Consider the following 18,100-nt stretch of genomic DNA (forward strand, 5'->3'; position numbering starts at 1 on the left):
CTCCGTTAAAAGTTTTGGTTTTAGGGTAACAAAATATTTATCCTTGTGATCAATCTGAATTATATTCAAGTTATTTGGGATCATGGATGAAACTATATTCAAGTTATTTGGGATCATGGATGAAACCGCTCAAGAAAGCATCTGCATTTTGCTTGAATTCCTGAAGGGAGATCAGTCTTTTCCCTTCATCAAAATTGAGAAAAAAGAAGAAAAATACAACGGTACAAGGACGAAGTTTTGATTCAATATCCTTGCCACTGGTGGAATCAAACCATCATGTCTTTGCCTCAGTGCAGAAGGAAGGTGATGTGCCCACAGCTGATATCGGGACGAGTAACATGTTCATCAGCTCGGCTCGTCTCCTGCATCTCCCCACCTACCATTCTCTTGCTCATGTTAGCCCTCTGAACCAGGCGGACTAGGGCTTGCACGACCTCTGACATGGGTGGCCGGAACTCGGGCTCAGGCTGTTGACAGCAACAAAGGTGGGATTCGTTATTGATTCCTAGATTTCTAGTGGGAACAAACGAGTAACACATAATGCAGCAAAGTGTTATCTTGCAGTTTGGGTTCACAGAGGCAGATGCATGAGATTTTGCATGGACAGAGGCCGATAGCAAATCACGAGGGATGAAGGGTTTAACCTGGACACACAGGGCTATAACATCAGCAAACCGAGACAGCGATTTTGCAGGGTATAGCCCCTTGAGGACTGGATCAACCATCCTATCCAGTGCATCAATGTCATGGAGCTGGGGAGTTGCCCACTGAACCAGTGACTGCTCTGGCCTCGGTCTTGAGCTGCAAAAAAGTTTGCCACAAATCAGACCATCAACAGAAACAATGAAACCATCGCTGAAGTATCCAAAGAGAATGCATTTATCATATGGCAGGAATTTAGATATAGTAATAATGTTAATTGAGGCTTATAACATAAGAAACTTAGTGCTTAGATGCCGTTACTGAATCAACTTCTATCAGATTAACAGAAGTACCTGTCAAAAGGTTTCCGCCCAGTCAAAAGTTCAAGCATAACAATGCCAAAGTTGTACACGTCACTCTTCAAAGTATACTGGCCAGACATGGAAACTTCAGGTGGATCATATCCGGATGCCATATTCTGATCTGATGCCTGTAGAAATCATCAATACAAACTGTAGCACTTTAATAGGCAAATTGTTGGTTTAAAAATATTTACCCATACAAAAATCCTTAAGTAAATGTCATTATACTACTCACCAGTCATTATGATAATGTTCACTTAGAAGCGGTAAAATCCATTGATTTAGCTACTCAGGAATATACAGCTTTTAATGTTTGGTTCTGTAGTAAAGCAAAATACTAAATCTCGAGTCTGGAATTCCAAAGCAATTTATCTAGGTTGAAATCTGCCTAATTCTTTGTTTTGATTTAGCATAGAACTAATGTCATTCACTATTCTATCTGTTTGAGTTATGTTTGACTTGTAAAAAGGAAAACATATCTATCATTGATCTCAAATTGTTGCTATAACAACTTTTATGTGTTTCTTAAACTACCTAGCATATCCCTTAACTCCTAGTTACTGATATTATGTATCCTCAGATCCAGTAAACACACCCACCACCCTCCTTGCCAATCAAAGAGAAACAAGGTATTAAAAAGATTCTCCCACTGATTCAAGTCCTAGTCACATCTTTTATTCAGTTTACAACTTTAGATCACTAATTATTGTATCTAACATAGATTACCATGGTAGCATCATGACTATCATCTTGCAGCTAGGCTCTATGTTTTTCTTCCTTCAGTTAGATATCATAAGTCCAAATAATTGACACCATCTCATTCTTCTCCTTTCACCCAAAAGTTAGATATCTGATCTCAACCCCACATGCCTAATGCTGCAATCGAACGTCATCAAACAGATGTCTCTTTATCAACACAACTTAGGTTCGCTCTCCACTGGCCCTATCAGCTAATACTTTTTCATGTCGTCCTTGTGTCAAGCTCTTGTTTGTTTTCTGCATATTCCCCAGCTAGGCTATTTCAATCCTCTGAATGTCTACTGCCTAAGGCAAACAAACTTACTGAAATACTGTGCAAACTCAAGAAGTAAAAGACTCATTAGCCACAAATCACTCTCTTCATTCTATGAATAACTAGTTGCAGTAAAGAGATTTCTCCCCTCCCTTTCTCTGTTCTTCCCCTTCACTATCAGCCTCCTACAAACAGGATGACTTTTATTAGTTACTAGGGACACTAGTACAATTTTCTTCATAATGAATATGGTAAAACGTGTATCAATGGCAAATGACATAGATTTGATCAAATGAACATAGAACGTAGGAATGGATTCTCTCCAGGAAAATGTTAAAGCAAAAAGACATTTAATTAAGACTCTTTCTTGTAAAACATGCATAATTTCAAGACAAATATTAGGAAAATATATTCCATATATATTTAAGACCAAACTTCAGCATTGTAATTCCACTACTTAACCTTGTAAAAACTAATTCAAAGCAGACAAGTTTATCACGTTATGCTTCACCTGGAATTCTGCATCAGGTACAAGGCTTTCCAACCCACAATCCGAAAGGTGTGGGTTGAGATCCACATCTAATAAGATATTGGAAGACTTGAAATTTTTGTGGACAAGAGATGGTGAGCAAACCTCATGGAGATACCTGCAAACCTCATTTGAAGATTTGACAGTAATTTAAGAGGAAAATAAAGGCAAAAAGATACTTCAATTAGGTGCTGAAGGAAATAAGAACCAACAAAAAGAAGCATCATAAATTATAGGAATTATCGAGTAAAACTTTTAATAGAAATTTTCATTTTGCACCATGTTTTTTGTGAAATTATGATTCAAACCCTCCCTTGCAATGCACACCGTCTTGTCTCATATAATTATATCCTGCACCCTTGGCCAACAGGAAGTGGTCACCCAAAATGTTTCCTTTGACCCTCAGGATCTGTTTGTTGGCAATATATTAAGAAAAATCCCTACTTCCATAATAACACATAGCTTGTTCTCTTTTATCAGATTTACATTTCTCATTTCACCTTGCCATTTTTTCTCCTGTCTTCAGCCTCTCACCTCTGCTCCACACTCCACTTTTTGGGAGTAGCTTGCCTTACCCGCTTCCTCTCTCTCTCTCTCTCTCATCCAGCATCTATGTTTGCATATTAAAAGACACAACTGCTCTTATTTCAGCATTCATGCAGGAAGGTATTTTCTGTAATACATAAGTCACAAAAGGTGTTTCTCAAACTTTTACTTTACCACTAACCAATAAACTAATATTTTCATCAATTGGTTGCTCAGGGTATTTCAACTCATGAAATATTACATAAGTTTTTGAAAGAAATGCTAATGACAAGGTATAGAATGTACTGAAGTGATTGTATAAATTGTAATTTTATTAAAGCATAGCTGTGAAATGAAAATTTCTCAAATTTTAATAGAAATAATCTAGGTGTTTGGACAACCTATTTTCAAGGCAATTGGGATGGTGGTTTGGTTGGGTGGCGGAGGGAAAAAAAGGCAAAATGGCATAACTTGTGAATAATATTCATGAACTAAAACATAAATAGTTCATAAAATTTATAAGTTGTGTGTATATATTGAGAGAAATATGAGTTCATTTTGTTTGAATAATATATGTTTACTATAAAATCATTTCACACGGACTAATTGGAGATTCCATAAGTATTAGAGAACTATAATTTGTGGAGATGATGACAATTAAAAGTTTGTAGGACTTATCACTTAAATTCAAGGACTAATCCTATAGAATGTGCTCCATCATGACTGGTCATTCATACTCATGTTAGTTTTAAAAAAATGGTTGTGGTACAAGAACATCCTACCGAAAACAACCACAAATGTAATATGAGTTTCAAGATACTACTTCCAATACAAATCCCCAAGCTAATATAACATAATTCAATCCCAATTCTCAAGATAATATCACCCTGACAAGGATAATATGCACACATGACAAATAAAATCTGACCGAGAAGCTTCACACTTGTTAAGATGATTGATTGTTATATTCAAACATAAAGTTCACTAGTCAATGAAAATAATTTCTAACAAGATATGTTGTGGTAGAAACAGCTAAGTCGTTCGTGAGATATTACTCACTGGGCAAGATTAATGTGTCATGTAAGCCATATGTTAGGACTCTAACTTGGAGAGTCCTAATTAAGAGGGACATTCATGTAAAACTGTTAGGACTCTAGCCAAGAGAGTCCTAATTGTGAGGGACATTCTGTTAGGACTCTAGCTAGGAGAGTCCTAATTGAGAGGGGCATTTGTGTAGGAGGTTTTTTCTTAAAGAAGAATTAGGAGTTTTAAGGGACTAGGAGTCTTGAGTAGGAGTCCTATTAGGAGTTGGTTAGAAGTAAGAGTCTTAAGTAGGAGTCCTATTAGGAGTTAGGGTTTAGAAGCCCTATAAATAGTCATGTATTCCTTCTCTTTTCTTAAGCAATAGATAAATCTTTTCTGCAGCCTTTAAGCAGCAACTTGAAGGGAGGAACCCCTATAGAGTTCCAAGGAGGCCGATCCCCTAAAAAGATCAACCCCAAGTTTAGAATCTGCAAGGGTTCTAACACCTGGTATCAGAGCAGCGTTCTTGGCATCTCGCTGCCCTTCCACTGCCATCCATCACCCTCCACAACCGCCCAAAGCAATTCTCACAATTGCTTAAAAGATCGTCGCCGAATTCCGCCATCATCTCCACCACCGCGGATCATCCTTTGATCTCCCCATGAATTGCAACAGGTTCTGGTTTCCTACCTTACTGCTGTTGCAATTTAGTTATCCTTATTCGAAAATCCAAAAAAAAAAACTGTTCCTATATTGCTGCATAAACCTTTCGTCACAAAGTTTTCATCTCTACGACGAAAGATACATTGCAGAATTCCAACCACATAGTACCATCTATTTGATCTTGCTACTATGCTTTTTCTATCCAAATTTCTATCAAATTTTTATGACATCTTTGACACTTCCTAACAGCAGATTTCCCTTTGGTTTTTTCAAAAAATTCTCAATATAAATCATTGATCTTTCACGTCAAATATGCTATACTTGAAAATCTGCACTGTAAAATTTCAGCCGCATAGCACTGTTTATTTGATCTTGATACTACATTGTTTCTATCCAAATCTCTACGAAATTTTTATGATAGCTTTGACACTTCCTAATAGTGGATTTCCCTTTGGTTTCATCAAAAAATTCTCAATATAAACCACTGATCTTTTACATCCAATCTGCTATACCTAAAAATCTGTGCTGCAGAAAATTTCAGCCGCATATTGTTGCCATAACCCATCTATTTGTAATCTTTTTTGAATGAAATTTCTTATACACTTCATAGATCATCTTGGCTTCCATCTAAGATTGATCTATTAAGAAATTCATCTCTAAAAATGATTTTATGTTGCTACAAATTTTCGTCATAACCCGCTGAAATTTTTCGACGAGAATTCTGCAATCGCAACTTGCACCAATTTCCTTGCTGTTATACTGCCGAAATTTTCTTGATTAAATTAGATATCTTTGCTGTCATATAAACTGTGATTTTGCTATCAATTCTCTCTTCAATTCTCTCAAGTTTTTGATGGAAATTACGTCGAGAAACCATTGTTTCTTCGACGATAATTCTACTCTTACAAGACAGCACATACTTGCTGCAACTTCCACTGATTTCTATCAAACCTTTGCTACCATCTACCACAGATCCAAAACATTCATCCATAGCCCTAAAACTCCACTAAACCACACCCTCAAACTGCACCCAAAACAGCCACAAAACAAGCCTAAATCGTAGCCTACATCCATCGATCCACCAATCCTTTCGACCATCACTTCTCTCAACTATACATACCTTTAACCTGACAACAAAAGAGAGATCTTAACATTATAGATTTGGAGGCATATACTATGGCATCTAAGGAGGCAATCAATGCTAAATTCGAAGCCTTGGAGGCGCGAATGGAGGATAAGATTCGGACGCTCTTTACCGAACTCAAATTGGGCCGATCACTAAGCCCGAAAAAATCATATCACGGAGAGAGTTTTGCCCAATCGCACCAGGCTCGAAGAGATGAGTTCCAATGGAGGGGAGGGTCTATGACTGAACCCAACTATCCATGCATGAGAGTGGACTTCCCTAGATGGGAAGAAGGAGACCCGATTGGTTGGATCTCGCGCGCGGAGCGATATTTTCAGTACCACAAAACCGCGGATGCATGTATGGTGAAAATTACAGCTATACATCTTGAAGGGGATGCTATACAGTGGTTTGACTGGTTTGAACATACTTATGAAGTTCTTTCATGGCAACAATTCAAAGAAGGACTGCTGATCCGCTTTAGACTAACCGATTACGAGAATATTGATGGACAACTAACAAAGATCCGACAAACTTCCACTATTCAGGAGTACCAAACCAGGTTTGAAAGGTTATCTAATCAAACTCATGATTAGTCTCAAAAACAACTATTGAGGACCTTCATTGAGGGCTTGAAGCCGGAGATCCAAGGAGAAGTTAAAGCGCGACAACCGTATACGCTTTTGGCAGCCATCTCTTTCGCACGACATCAAGAGGAGCAATTGAACTATGAAGCTCGGAGGACTAGGGTCGCTCCTCAACCAGTAATATTGAAGCCCTCAGCCCCCCCTACTATTGACCAAGTCCCTACACCAAAGAGGTTAACAAGAGAAGAGCTTCGGGAGAGATATGCGAAGGGGTTATGTTGGCATTGTGACGAGCCGTGGAGCCGTGAGCATCGCTGTAGTAAAGGAGGACTTCTTATGATTGAACCGATAGAAGAAGAGGTCATTGAACATTCAGAAGAGAGCCTTGAACATGAAGAAAAAGATGCAGAAGAAGAGCCACAACCGACCGAAGTTACGGTACATACACTAGCTGGCTACTCAAACCCGCAAACGATGAAAGTTTGAGGCCTTCTCAAACAACAACCGATCACTGTTCTCATCGATACGAGCAGCACTAATAACTTCCTAAACAGTAAGGTTGCTGTCCATATGAACTTACCTATTGAGAATTGCAGCAGGTTTGTCGTTAAGGTTGCCAACGGACGGATTTTGAAGTGCGATCATAGGTGCCTGCAGGTGAAACTGTTGCTGCAGAACCAAGAGATAATTGCAGATTTCTTCCTCCTCCCTCTTGATGATCATGAGGCCATACTCAGAATTAAATGGTTGATGACATTAGGTGATATTTCTTGGAATTTTATGCAACTATTTATAAAATTTTACAATAAGGAGAAACAGGTGATACTGCATGGGAAACGTGAGGGCGACGTAACGATGATTTGCACACAACAAATGGAGAAGGTTTTGCATAAAGCATGCAGGGGCTTTTTGGTACAACTTAAGCAGCAAATTAAAGGAGAGCCAATAGAATTTGAAGTTCCAAACCTATTTCCTTTGCTTGCTGAATTTTCAGATATATTTGATGAGCCGCACAACCTACCTCTTACTCGTCGGCATGATCATTGTATAATGATTTTTCCAATCAAATCTCCAGCAAATACTCAGCCATATCGGTATCCACATCTCGAAAATGATGAAATAGAAAGGATTTTAAAATAGATGCTTGAAACAGGAGTTATTCGGCCAAGTTGCAACCTCTACTTTTCACCGGTGCTACTTGTACACAAGAAGGACGGAACATGGCGAATATGCGTTGATTACCGAGCTCTCAATGGCATAACCATCAAGAACAAATACCTTATTCCAATAGCAGATGAATTGCTAGATGAAAGGGAGCACAAATCTTCACAAAGCTGGACCTTCGATCCGGGTATTATAAAATACGAGTGTATGAAGAAGTCATACCGAAAACCGCCTTTCGAACACACAACGGTCACTACGAATTTTTACTTTCTTCAATAAAAGGTGAAATATCTTGGGCATATCATATCAGAGGAAGGTGTGACGGTGGACCCCTTCAAAATTGAAGCAATACAAAACTGGCCTACCCCGAGGAACATAAAATTGCTACATAGCTTTTTGGGTTTAACAGGCTACTACCGTAAGTTCGTGAAAAACTATGGAAAGATCAGTGCACCACTTACTTCCTTACTGGAAAAAGATGTCTTCCAATGGTCGGACATAGCCTCCACTGCCTTCGACAAACTTAAGGCAGCCATAACGACGACGCCGGTGCTAGCGCTACCAGATTTCAACCGACCCTTCGTCATTAAGGCCGATGCATCTGGAGACAGAATGAGAGACGTTCTCATGCAAGATGATCGACCACTCACATACATTAGCAAGACATTGTCTCCCCCCTATCAAAACATGTTAACATATGATAAGGAGATGCTCGCCATTGTGCACGCAGCAACGAGGTGGAGATCGTACTTGATCAGGCGATACTTTCAAATCAAGACCGACCATAAAAGCCTAAAATATCTCTTGGAGCAGAAGATATCTTCCCCCGAGCAGCAAAAATGAGTAACAAAACTTCTTGGATTTGATTATGAAATAACTTACAAAAGGTGGAAAGAGAATGTTGTTGCATATGCGCTTTCGCAGCTACCTGAGCAAGCTGAATTTTCGGTCGTTTTACTTCCAACCAGCGACTTCCTTGAGGATATTAAGATGGAATGGCAGGAAGATTCGGAGACCAGTAAGATACAAAAAAAATTAGAGGAAGCACCAAGCTCCGTGGCTCATTACAATCGGGACTCAAAAGAATTATGCTATAAGGGACGCATTGTGCTTGTGACAAATTCTACTTGCATATTCAAGAACAGATTTTGGACAAAGTTATTCCATATGCAGGGTACTAAATTGAAAAGGAGTACGACATATCACCCACAAACCAACAGTCAGACGTAAGTTTTAAATAGGTGCTTGGAGACAGCCCAAAGCCACCCACCAAATATGACTACCCAAAGAGAACTCCAGACCCAATCAAGTGCCATTATTGATCGACGGATCGTGACTCGACGATGACAACCCACTAATGAAGTGCTAATACAGTGGGCAAACCTACCAATAGAAGATGCCACTTGGGAAAACTATGACGACTTGAAAATCAAATTCCCAAAATTCACGAATCATTAGCCTCGAGGACAAGGTTGATTTGAAGAGGGCGGGTTTGTTAGGACTCTAGTTTGGAGAGTCCTAATTGAGAGGGACATTCATGTAAAACTGTCATGACTCTAACTAGGAGAGTCCTAATTGTAAGGGACATTCTGCTAGGACTCTAGCTAGGAGAGTCCTAATTGAGAGGGGCATTTATGTATAAGGTTTTTTCTTAGAGAAGAATTAGGAGTTGTAAGGAAATAGGAGTCTTGAGTAGGAATCCTATTAGGAGTTGGTTAGAAGTAAGAGTCTTAAGTAGGAGTCCTATTATGAGTTAGGGTTTAGAAGCCCTATAAATAGCCATATATTCCTTCTTTTTTCTTAAGCAATAGATGAATCTTTTCTGCAGCCTTTGAGCAACAACTTGGAGGGAGGAACCCCTATAGAGTTCCAAGGAGGCCGATCCCCTAAAAAGATCAACCCCAAGTTTAGAATCTGCAAGGGTTCTAACACCATATTAGGTCTGAAAAAGCTACAAAGGGAAGATAGTCCAAACATGTACATGAATTGCTTATGAAGACCTAAAAAGCACATAAAAGAAAAAAAGTAGCACCATATGCTTGTGAGTCAGAATAATGTTGATGAGAAATGAGATAATTGATTTTATTTATGACAACATCAAGATCTATCTGTCCAGGGATTTTCTCAAAATAACACTTGCAGTAAGCCTGAAGCAAGACTAGCAATAATTTCTTGACCAAATGGCAACTATGCTGCACTCGTTGTTTTGTTTTCTGCCAATAAATTTCAGGTCAAGCAGAAAAAGGCTTCAAAACCATACTTTAACTTACTCTAATGCTCGTGCAGTACCAAGGGCTATCTTGATACGGGCAGTCCAACTCAGTGGCTTGCTATATTCATCTGAGAGGTGAAGCAGATCATGTAATGGACCATTCTTGTAATATTCATATACCAGCAAATGTTGTCTATACTCAGAGCAATAGCCTACAAGTTCACTCAAATTTGGGTGATGCAGATTAGATATATTCGAGACCAGCTCAATGAAGTCATCTGATGACCGGTGAGGAAGAGCTGAAGAGTTTATTTTCTTCACAGCCATAACCTGCAGAATAATAAGCATTTTATATTTTAGTTCCTTTGTTCCTAAGGATGGCAACTAGTAAACATGGTCTCATTAGAGAGCAAAAAACATTAATCAAGAAAAAGTTATGAAGTATATATATTTTACAGAAATGAGGAGTTTGACTCCAAAGATTCCTTTTCAGTTTACATGGATAGAAGTTGTTCCAGAAACTTCATATTGAAAAAACAAAGAAATATAGCTCTGGTAAATGAAGTACATTCAATGCTTGTAACTAGGGAAATAAGATTTCGATAATCTGGATTATTATGCTAACAACAGCATTTCTGTTGCAGTGGATGAGTTGAAATGCTTCTTTGTTGAAGCACGTGCAATGCATCTCTTCTTTCTTGTGCACAAGGAATTGTATGTTGCATTCGTATTTTACAAGTAAATTAAGTTAACATAAGACTGATCGGCATTATTGGGCCTGCTATTATCAGTAATCCTGCTAAAAGTGAACATTATAATGGTGATTGCTTTTTAGATACACTATGTTCCCAACTTGTCATTCTAGATATTTCTGCTAGATGGTTCTGGTTGACAAATGTAGTTTACATGCTTTGAGGTTGTCTCCTTAATCAAATTACAAATTTCTTCAGCCATCCAACAGAACTTGGTTCTTCTGCTGACAACTGATGCTTTTCAATAATATGATTGACCTTAAAGGATAAAACATGATTTTTCATCTCTCGAGTTTGTCTTTATGGCCAAGAGAAATAGATGCCTAACATTAAATGAGTATGTTATTCAAATTGACCTGCAGGTGAAAATGAAATGTGTTTATCTTTCCTATGTAAGTTTTCCAATAACATGTGGGAGAAATTGCTAGTTTTTAATAGCTTCGGTTTCTGATATGCAACAAGTTCTCTAGCACAAAGTATCAAAGGCAGAAATATATTGCAAGGTATGCAGTGATTTATTACTACTGCGTATTATGGTCTGAATACAATTCTAGATTGTTTTCCAGGCAATTTTGTGATGAAGAAGCCATCTGAAAATTGTAAATACTGATAAGAGACAATTTCGAGGGCTTTCTGCATGATAGGAACTGCCAGCTGCTTTGTGGATCCAGTTGGAAGTTGGTTTTCTGTTTTCCAATAATTGAACTTGTTTTCTTGTTTCATAACTTTTGGCTTCTCAAAGGTAGTTGAGAATTGTAGTGATTATAGTTGTCTGTGGTTTAAATAAGTTGGGGTTTGGTTCAAGTCCTATAACCAGGAGACATTGTGCATTGTTTATGCTGTTCTGTTTTGGCAAGGAACAAAATCACTTGTGAAAAGTTAAAAAGAATGCGTGCTTCAGACTACAGATCAGAAGTTTATTGAGAAAGGATAACACAAAGATCTGGTTTGAAGCAAAATATACCTTTCCATCACTAAATTGTGCCTTGTAAACACGACCAAAAAGGCCTTCACCTACAAGATTATCTATGTTGAAGCTGTCTGTAGCAATCTGCAAATCTGCTACGGAATAAACAGTCACTGCTATTGCTGTTGTATTATCCTTCTTCACAACAGGCTTGTTTGAGAAATCATCTTCACCCAGTGATTTGTGCCTTTCTATCGGTGGAGGTTTAAGGGTTATGGGAGCTAGTGGCGAGAATGTCACTGTATCTGTAGAGGATGTCTGGATTGTCTTCATCCCTACAGAAGATCATTCACATGATAAGCAAAATAACAATATGAATATGAACCAGAAAATCAAGTTACAGTACCTAAAGTGAGAAAATGAGGGACATAAATTTGTGTAGAAATTATATTACAAATTGGGTGGACTAATTTAAAGAGACTGGCAGGTTGCATTGTTGTTGTTTCAATGGCAATGAGTCCATGACAGTTGGAACTTTGTTATGAGTTATTCGTTTAAGAATGGGCATCTACATCAGTTGTACACGGTGTCCACTTGTCTATCTAAACTCTTAATATGAATAACTCTAATAGACACTTGGAAAAAAAATGGTCAAAAAAATAAAACCAAAAATGGTTTGATGTTTTTCTTAAAGAAAGTAGACTTTCTTTTTGTCAATTTTAAACACATTGGAATTTCTTGATTAATACTAGATAGACTGAACTAGGTTAAAATTACATCTTTTGCAACATTCGGATTGGCCTGATTTCAGCTTTTTGCTGCATTGGAGAGGCATCATGTGGGCGTACTAGGTGCACGAGGCTCTTGTGGATCTTGGGAGGGTCAATGTACACATCTTACCAATATTTATCCAAATATAAAGAGGCTATTTTCGTGACTTGAACCTTGATCTCTTAGGTCGCAAAGGAGCAACCCCAGTCTCCCTGCTATGGATAGGCATCATGTATCTCATTAAAGTCTATGATGACATGAAGCTTACAGATATGATACACAGATTGCACTTATGTAGGACTTGTGTATTATACTAACATGACAGATATCTATTACATTCATGTGCATTAGGGGGGGAATGGTTGTGTTTACTCATTCAATTTAGGATCATATGTCATGTCATCACCACTAAGAACCAAAGTCATAATGAAGTTAGTTTTTAAAATCATATACCCAATTTTTTAATTTTATCACTAAAATACCTAAATTAGACCTGTCATATAAAATAAAATTCAAGAACCAGGCAATTTTAGTCCTGAAGGCTAAACTCCTTTTGTTCAAAATAGTCCCTGTAGTGTACATTACTTTATTAGGCACTATTAGTCCTTGATAATAAATGGTTTCTTGTGCCAAAGCAGTGGCCTTTACGGTATAGGGACTAATTGTGTCTAATGCCGTGGATACAAGGGTTAAAATGAACAAAGTTAAAGTAGGGTTTAAGTTGATAAAATTCAGGGAACACTGCAGTCATTACACCTCTATATTTGAATTATACTTCTTGCCATAGAGAGTCAGATTCGCCGAAGCAGGTTTTAGATTTTCAACATGCGTCCAGGTGAATTGACCTAATGACAGTTACCTGGCGTGTATATTTATATGAGGAGCTTTTATGAAAATATAAGAGCTATCTAATTCCTTTTACTCAGCAGCCTTTGTGTTTTGCAGTATAGAACACAAAGGACCGCATGAAATTTGAGAAAGAAGATGTTCCAATGAAGTGAGAAAGGAAGCATATAGTGTCCAAATTGTGTCCTATAAAAATGCTTATTCAAAAGGACAACCAACATGAAAAGGCAAACAAAAACTTTTGTTTGGTATAATAGCTAGGAGGTTGTATTCCTATGATGTATTTTCTCTGTAATTTCTATGCCGCTTATTAATAGTTTACTCTTCTTCTGAAATACTTTGCACAATGAGAAATTGACCATCTATATAAACTAGTGTAGCCTCACAATAAATGAGGCCACATTTACTTGGAAAAAGAAAAAGAAAATTAAGCACTACAAAAATGACTAATCAACAACAGAGTAGAAAGTTCCATAAACAGTTATATTGGAAAAAAGAAAAGAAATCCTAACCTCCATAATCACCAAAATGCTTGCCAAAAGTAAAGATATACTCAGAGTAACCTCAATTTAAAAAAAACGCAAATTAGATCCAGTAATATATACTGTTAAAACCCCAATCCCTTCAAAGCCTCAGTTTAGTGATCATTCAGATAAAAATTTCAGACCTTGTATGTTCAGAGAAATTATCAAGTTCTAAGTAGCTTAATTCTTGTTGAAATTACTTGATCATATAGTCATTCAGAGGCCCAATGTAGGCCAGTGTTTGGTCCAATCACAGATTCACAGGCCATGCCACAACAATATGCATAGGCATATTTCAACCTGTGTAATATATGATAGGATTAGAGAAGTTACTTGTTGAAATTACTTGGTCTAAAGAAGTCCTTTTTTCTTAAATTTTAAGGAAAATGCTCCTTCACATCTGTGCTTGCCTGTGGTAGCATGAGATCTTGCAAAATTTTCCACTTAGTTAATTGCTGCATTTAACCAAAACCAAGAAATGGATAACGGCGACTGAATGGATGGGGATGGGACAGAAGAACACATCCTCGAGTGGGAAACTGGAGCAGTATGAAGGCAACTGTTGGGTGAAGGTAGGCTGGCAGATTGCATGCCCCCATTTGTTAAAATGGAAAAGTAGAATTTTCCAGATATTATGCATGTATAAACAACTAATTACCTTTAGCATCATCTGAAGCATGAGGGGCAAAAGGCTGATCCTTTTTTAGAACATTTTCCCTCGAAGATTTTCGTAATTTCTTCCTCATAAAAAAGAATGCAATTATTCCGCCTATGACCAAAATAGATATAATAATTCCTGCTGTTGTCCCAGCACCAATATTAAAGTTATTCCCACCTCCACCGCCTGATGATTGGTTACTTCCATCAGATTGTTGGCCTGGGTTGCTTTTTCGGCCTGGTGGAGGAGATCTATAAGGTGACGGTGGAGGTGCGGGTGATGAGCTCCATGAGTTACCATCAGTACTGCAAATTAAGATAAATATAAGATCCATATATTGTGACTCACATGGTCATTAGGCAGTTCATGTCACAGAAGCCATTAAATGCTCACCGAAGATTATTTATCTTTTTTAACCGATCAGGAATCCATCCGGTGAAGAGGTTATTTGCCACATTTCTAAAAGCAAGAACATGTAAATCAACTAACATAAACTACAGAAACTATTTTTTATAAAACATAGTGAAATGTATACACTTACAAATCTTGAAGGGGAAGATTCGCAAGGACATCTATCTGGCCTGTAAACTGGTTGTTCTCCAAATACCTATATAAAATTAATGAATGATACATCTGTACTGTTTTCAGAATGAAATTTAATCAAGTTTATTGGATTTAACATTTATTCAACATACAAGGTTGTCAAACTTGATAGGTTGTTAAAGCTCTGTGGAAGTTCACCAGTAAGTTGATTGAAGGACAAGTCCCTGCAATATAAAGTTGTCATTCTTTAAGTGCAACGAAAGCAGATATTCACTTGAATAAAGTCAAGCTGACAACCTAGTGATTCGCTTATAAGTACCTAGAAGAGAATTCTATCTGACAAAATGGATAAATTAGCAATAATGATTTCAAACTCTTGGTGAAATAATCATGTTACTGTGTTCAATCATTTCATAGATGAACAAATCTATTCCATGATTTGCAAGTCAATTTAAATGTGTGACATGATAAACCTTACAGAAGTTTAAATGTGTCAAACATATTGTTACAGAAAATAGCATTCTATCAAACAATAGAATGATGATTAGATTATTTTATTGTATGAAGCGAGTGGTCGTCAAGCAGACACTAAGTAACATAATGACAAAATAGTACAGTTTACACTTACATTGTTGTGAGACTAGAAAGGCTTCCAAACATATCACTCAGGTTTCCTTGTAGTTGATTATGAGCAAGATTTCTACATCAATTGGCACTTTGTTTAGATTGATAGCATCATGGTCAATAGTACAGAAAATAATGGGATTAAACTGCCACTCACAGATACTTAAGTGTCACCATCTGGAAGATTGAATAAGGTATATTTGCACCAAATTGGTTACCTCCAAAGTTTCTGCAAAGTTTATCCACATGAAGGTCACACAGAAGCATGCAAACAGTTAAAACTATCCCCACTTGCATCACTTACAAACTCTGGAGGTTTGGTGGAAGGTTATAAGGTATTGGGTCTCCACCTCCAAGATTATTATTGCTCATGTCACTGCATTTTAACATCAGGGGATTAGATCCAAAATATAAAATATGATATGAATGGTTTCATCCAACTCACAGCTCAGCTAGCGAAGACATGCTTGCCAAATTATAGCCAGGTGTCCCAGCAAGTTCCAACCCTGACAATTTGCTGATATAGTCCACAAGGGTGACAAAAACAATCAGATAAAGCAACAACTCCAAACATAAATTTCATTTGAACAGAACCTCACATTGCTGTAACAGCGGAGCCTGTGCATGTAACACCCAGCCATGAATCCCCACAGGGATCACCACCACTTGGAACCCAACCTGTTAGCTGAGATGGCGAATTTAGGCTGGTAAAAAGGATGTTGAGAGAAGAAGCTGCACATGGAACATAATAACAAAATAAAAAAATAAAAAATCAGCACTGAATCTATTTAAGCTTAAAGTTCATAAGTTGCCATGAAGTCAGACAAGTGCATGCCAATAATTACACTCAGAGGCCATCGCTTCATTATGAAAAAAGAGTTAAAATTGGAAACGAAATGTCTGCAACTTAGCTAAGCTTGGTCAAAAATCCACCACGAAGAATCTGATGAAGATGCAATATAAGTCAACATCCTATTTATATTTCTCTTGATAGCATGCTCAAATATAGATCATCTAGCAAAGGGAAGATTTACTAGAAAGTATACGTATTATATCCCTAAACGGACGAACAAGAAAAGAAGCCATTTATCCTTGTTTAGAAATGAGTCTTTTCCCTTTTCGGCCAAGGTTCGATCCTTCCTTCAAATCCAACCAAAATTGTTTTTTTTCCCCAGTATTCTCTCCACCAAAACCAAAACTTTCAATCTTTTTCACTTAGAAAACAACAATATGGACTAAACTATTCTTCAAATCCCGGAAACCCAAGAATGTTTATAAAGATCAAGAGCATGAATTTTAGCCCGTTAAACACCAGAAGATAACGACTCAACGACCAGAAACAACTTGCGAAATTCTCGCCCTGTTTCTCTATACCTCAAAAAAGATTATTATTTTTTCCTCAAGAAAACTCTTTTTTTCACCGAAAAGCAAAAAAGACAGCTGCTGAAGAAATCTAAAACCATTCACCATCAGTCTAAAGGCAATAAAAAGGATCGAGAACATCTAACTAAAGAAGTCCTTTTCCTCAACAGAGAGACTTCTTTTCACCAAAGAGAAAAGAAAAAGGAAAGCTGCTGAAGAATCTCCGGAACCACTCACCATCAGTCTCGTCCGTGATGCCACCGACACCACCTGGATCCCCGGCCAAAATGCAGGCCAAAAGAACCCCAGTCACCACCACACCATTCCCCCTCTCCTTCGCCATTCACCACCTACAGGCCAAAACAAGTTAGCACATTGTTTACTCGAAGTTGCATATTGGGGAGTGGGGGAGAGGAGGGGAAGGGGAACTATCGAGGAATGATGGGATGAAATGAAATGATTAAAGAAGGAAAGAGGGACTCGTCTTTTACTGTTAGCCGGGAAGAGGGGAAACCTTTTTGCCGCTCGTGTCGATAGAGAGAGCAAGGAGAAAGTGACCCCTCTTCACACTCAGTGTCGGTGAGTGGACTTGGGGTGGGCGAGGGTGATCCGTTGTCGTGTACGAGGCTACCGGTGTTGTTCGACATGTCAAAGCTAATTCAATTAACTGATAAATATCGGATTCTCAAATTGAATTCTGATCTGATTGCCGCTGAATTATCCGATGGTCTCAAATCGTACTCGTGTTTCCAAATAATAAATTTTTTTTTTAATCTTTCGGAAAAAATTAAATTATATTTTCACCGATTATCTTTATAAATTTTTTTAATAAGGAATAAATATATGAAATAAATATTATATAAAATAATAATTTAATAATATTATATTATTTATTAAATTAAAAATATACTTATAATATTGATTCGATGATAGTATGTATATTCATCGTTTGATAAGTTATTTATCTTTTAAGAATTTATTAAATAAAAAATAAATATTAAAATAAAAAATAGTATTTTTTTTTTTCTAATTGTGTGGACTCGGAAGACTTCCTAATGACTTTACTTTGTGGATCGTCTCATAGCTTTGTTGTTGGGGATCTTATCATGTATAAATCTAATACTTTTTTTTTTTTTTCTCGAAGCATAAATCATGATATCAGATCATGATATCATGCATAAACAAACCTTAGGGACCTTGAATTCAAACAAATGTCTTCAGTCTTATTCCCTACAATTCAAATCATCAAAAAAAAAAAATCCTATATT

At 37.4% G+C, this 18,100-nt stretch overlaps 1 protein-coding gene across 2 annotated transcripts; it reads right to left on the bottom strand.

The window, feature by feature from the left end:
- Positions 1 to 120: 120 nt before the first annotated feature.
- Positions 121 to 17,390, bottom strand: LOC103973834 (protein STRUBBELIG-RECEPTOR FAMILY 6-like). Of its 2 annotated transcripts, XM_009388497.3 has the most exons (17): positions 17,324 to 17,390; positions 17,070 to 17,182; positions 16,070 to 16,202; positions 15,916 to 15,987; positions 15,775 to 15,846; positions 15,628 to 15,699; positions 15,475 to 15,546; positions 14,999 to 15,070; positions 14,845 to 14,910; positions 14,697 to 14,762; positions 14,304 to 14,608; positions 11,562 to 11,839; positions 9,904 to 10,175; positions 2,528 to 2,663; positions 996 to 1,132; positions 645 to 801; positions 121 to 467 (listed from the first exon to the last, which is right to left on the bottom strand). In XM_009388497.3, exons 2-17 carry the CDS (start codon positions 17,173 to 17,175, stop codon positions 288 to 290), a joined length of 2,196 nt encoding a protein of 731 aa, XP_009386772.2. In that variant the 5' UTR covers positions 17,176 to 17,182; positions 17,324 to 17,390; the 3' UTR covers positions 121 to 287. The 2 variants fall into 2 exon arrangements, with proteins under 2 accessions (XP_009386772.2, XP_064965130.1); XM_065109058.1 differs by lacking the exon at positions 17,324 to 17,390 and having other exon boundaries at positions 16,070 to 16,155; positions 17,070 to 17,180.
- Positions 17,391 to 18,100: the final 710 nt, after the last annotated feature.

This window comes from Musa acuminata, chromosome BXJ2-5 (assembly GCF_036884655.1).
Source record: "Musa acuminata AAA Group cultivar baxijiao chromosome BXJ2-5, Cavendish_Baxijiao_AAA, whole genome shotgun sequence".
Classification (NCBI taxonomy): domain Eukaryota; kingdom Viridiplantae; phylum Streptophyta; class Magnoliopsida; order Zingiberales; family Musaceae; genus Musa; species Musa acuminata.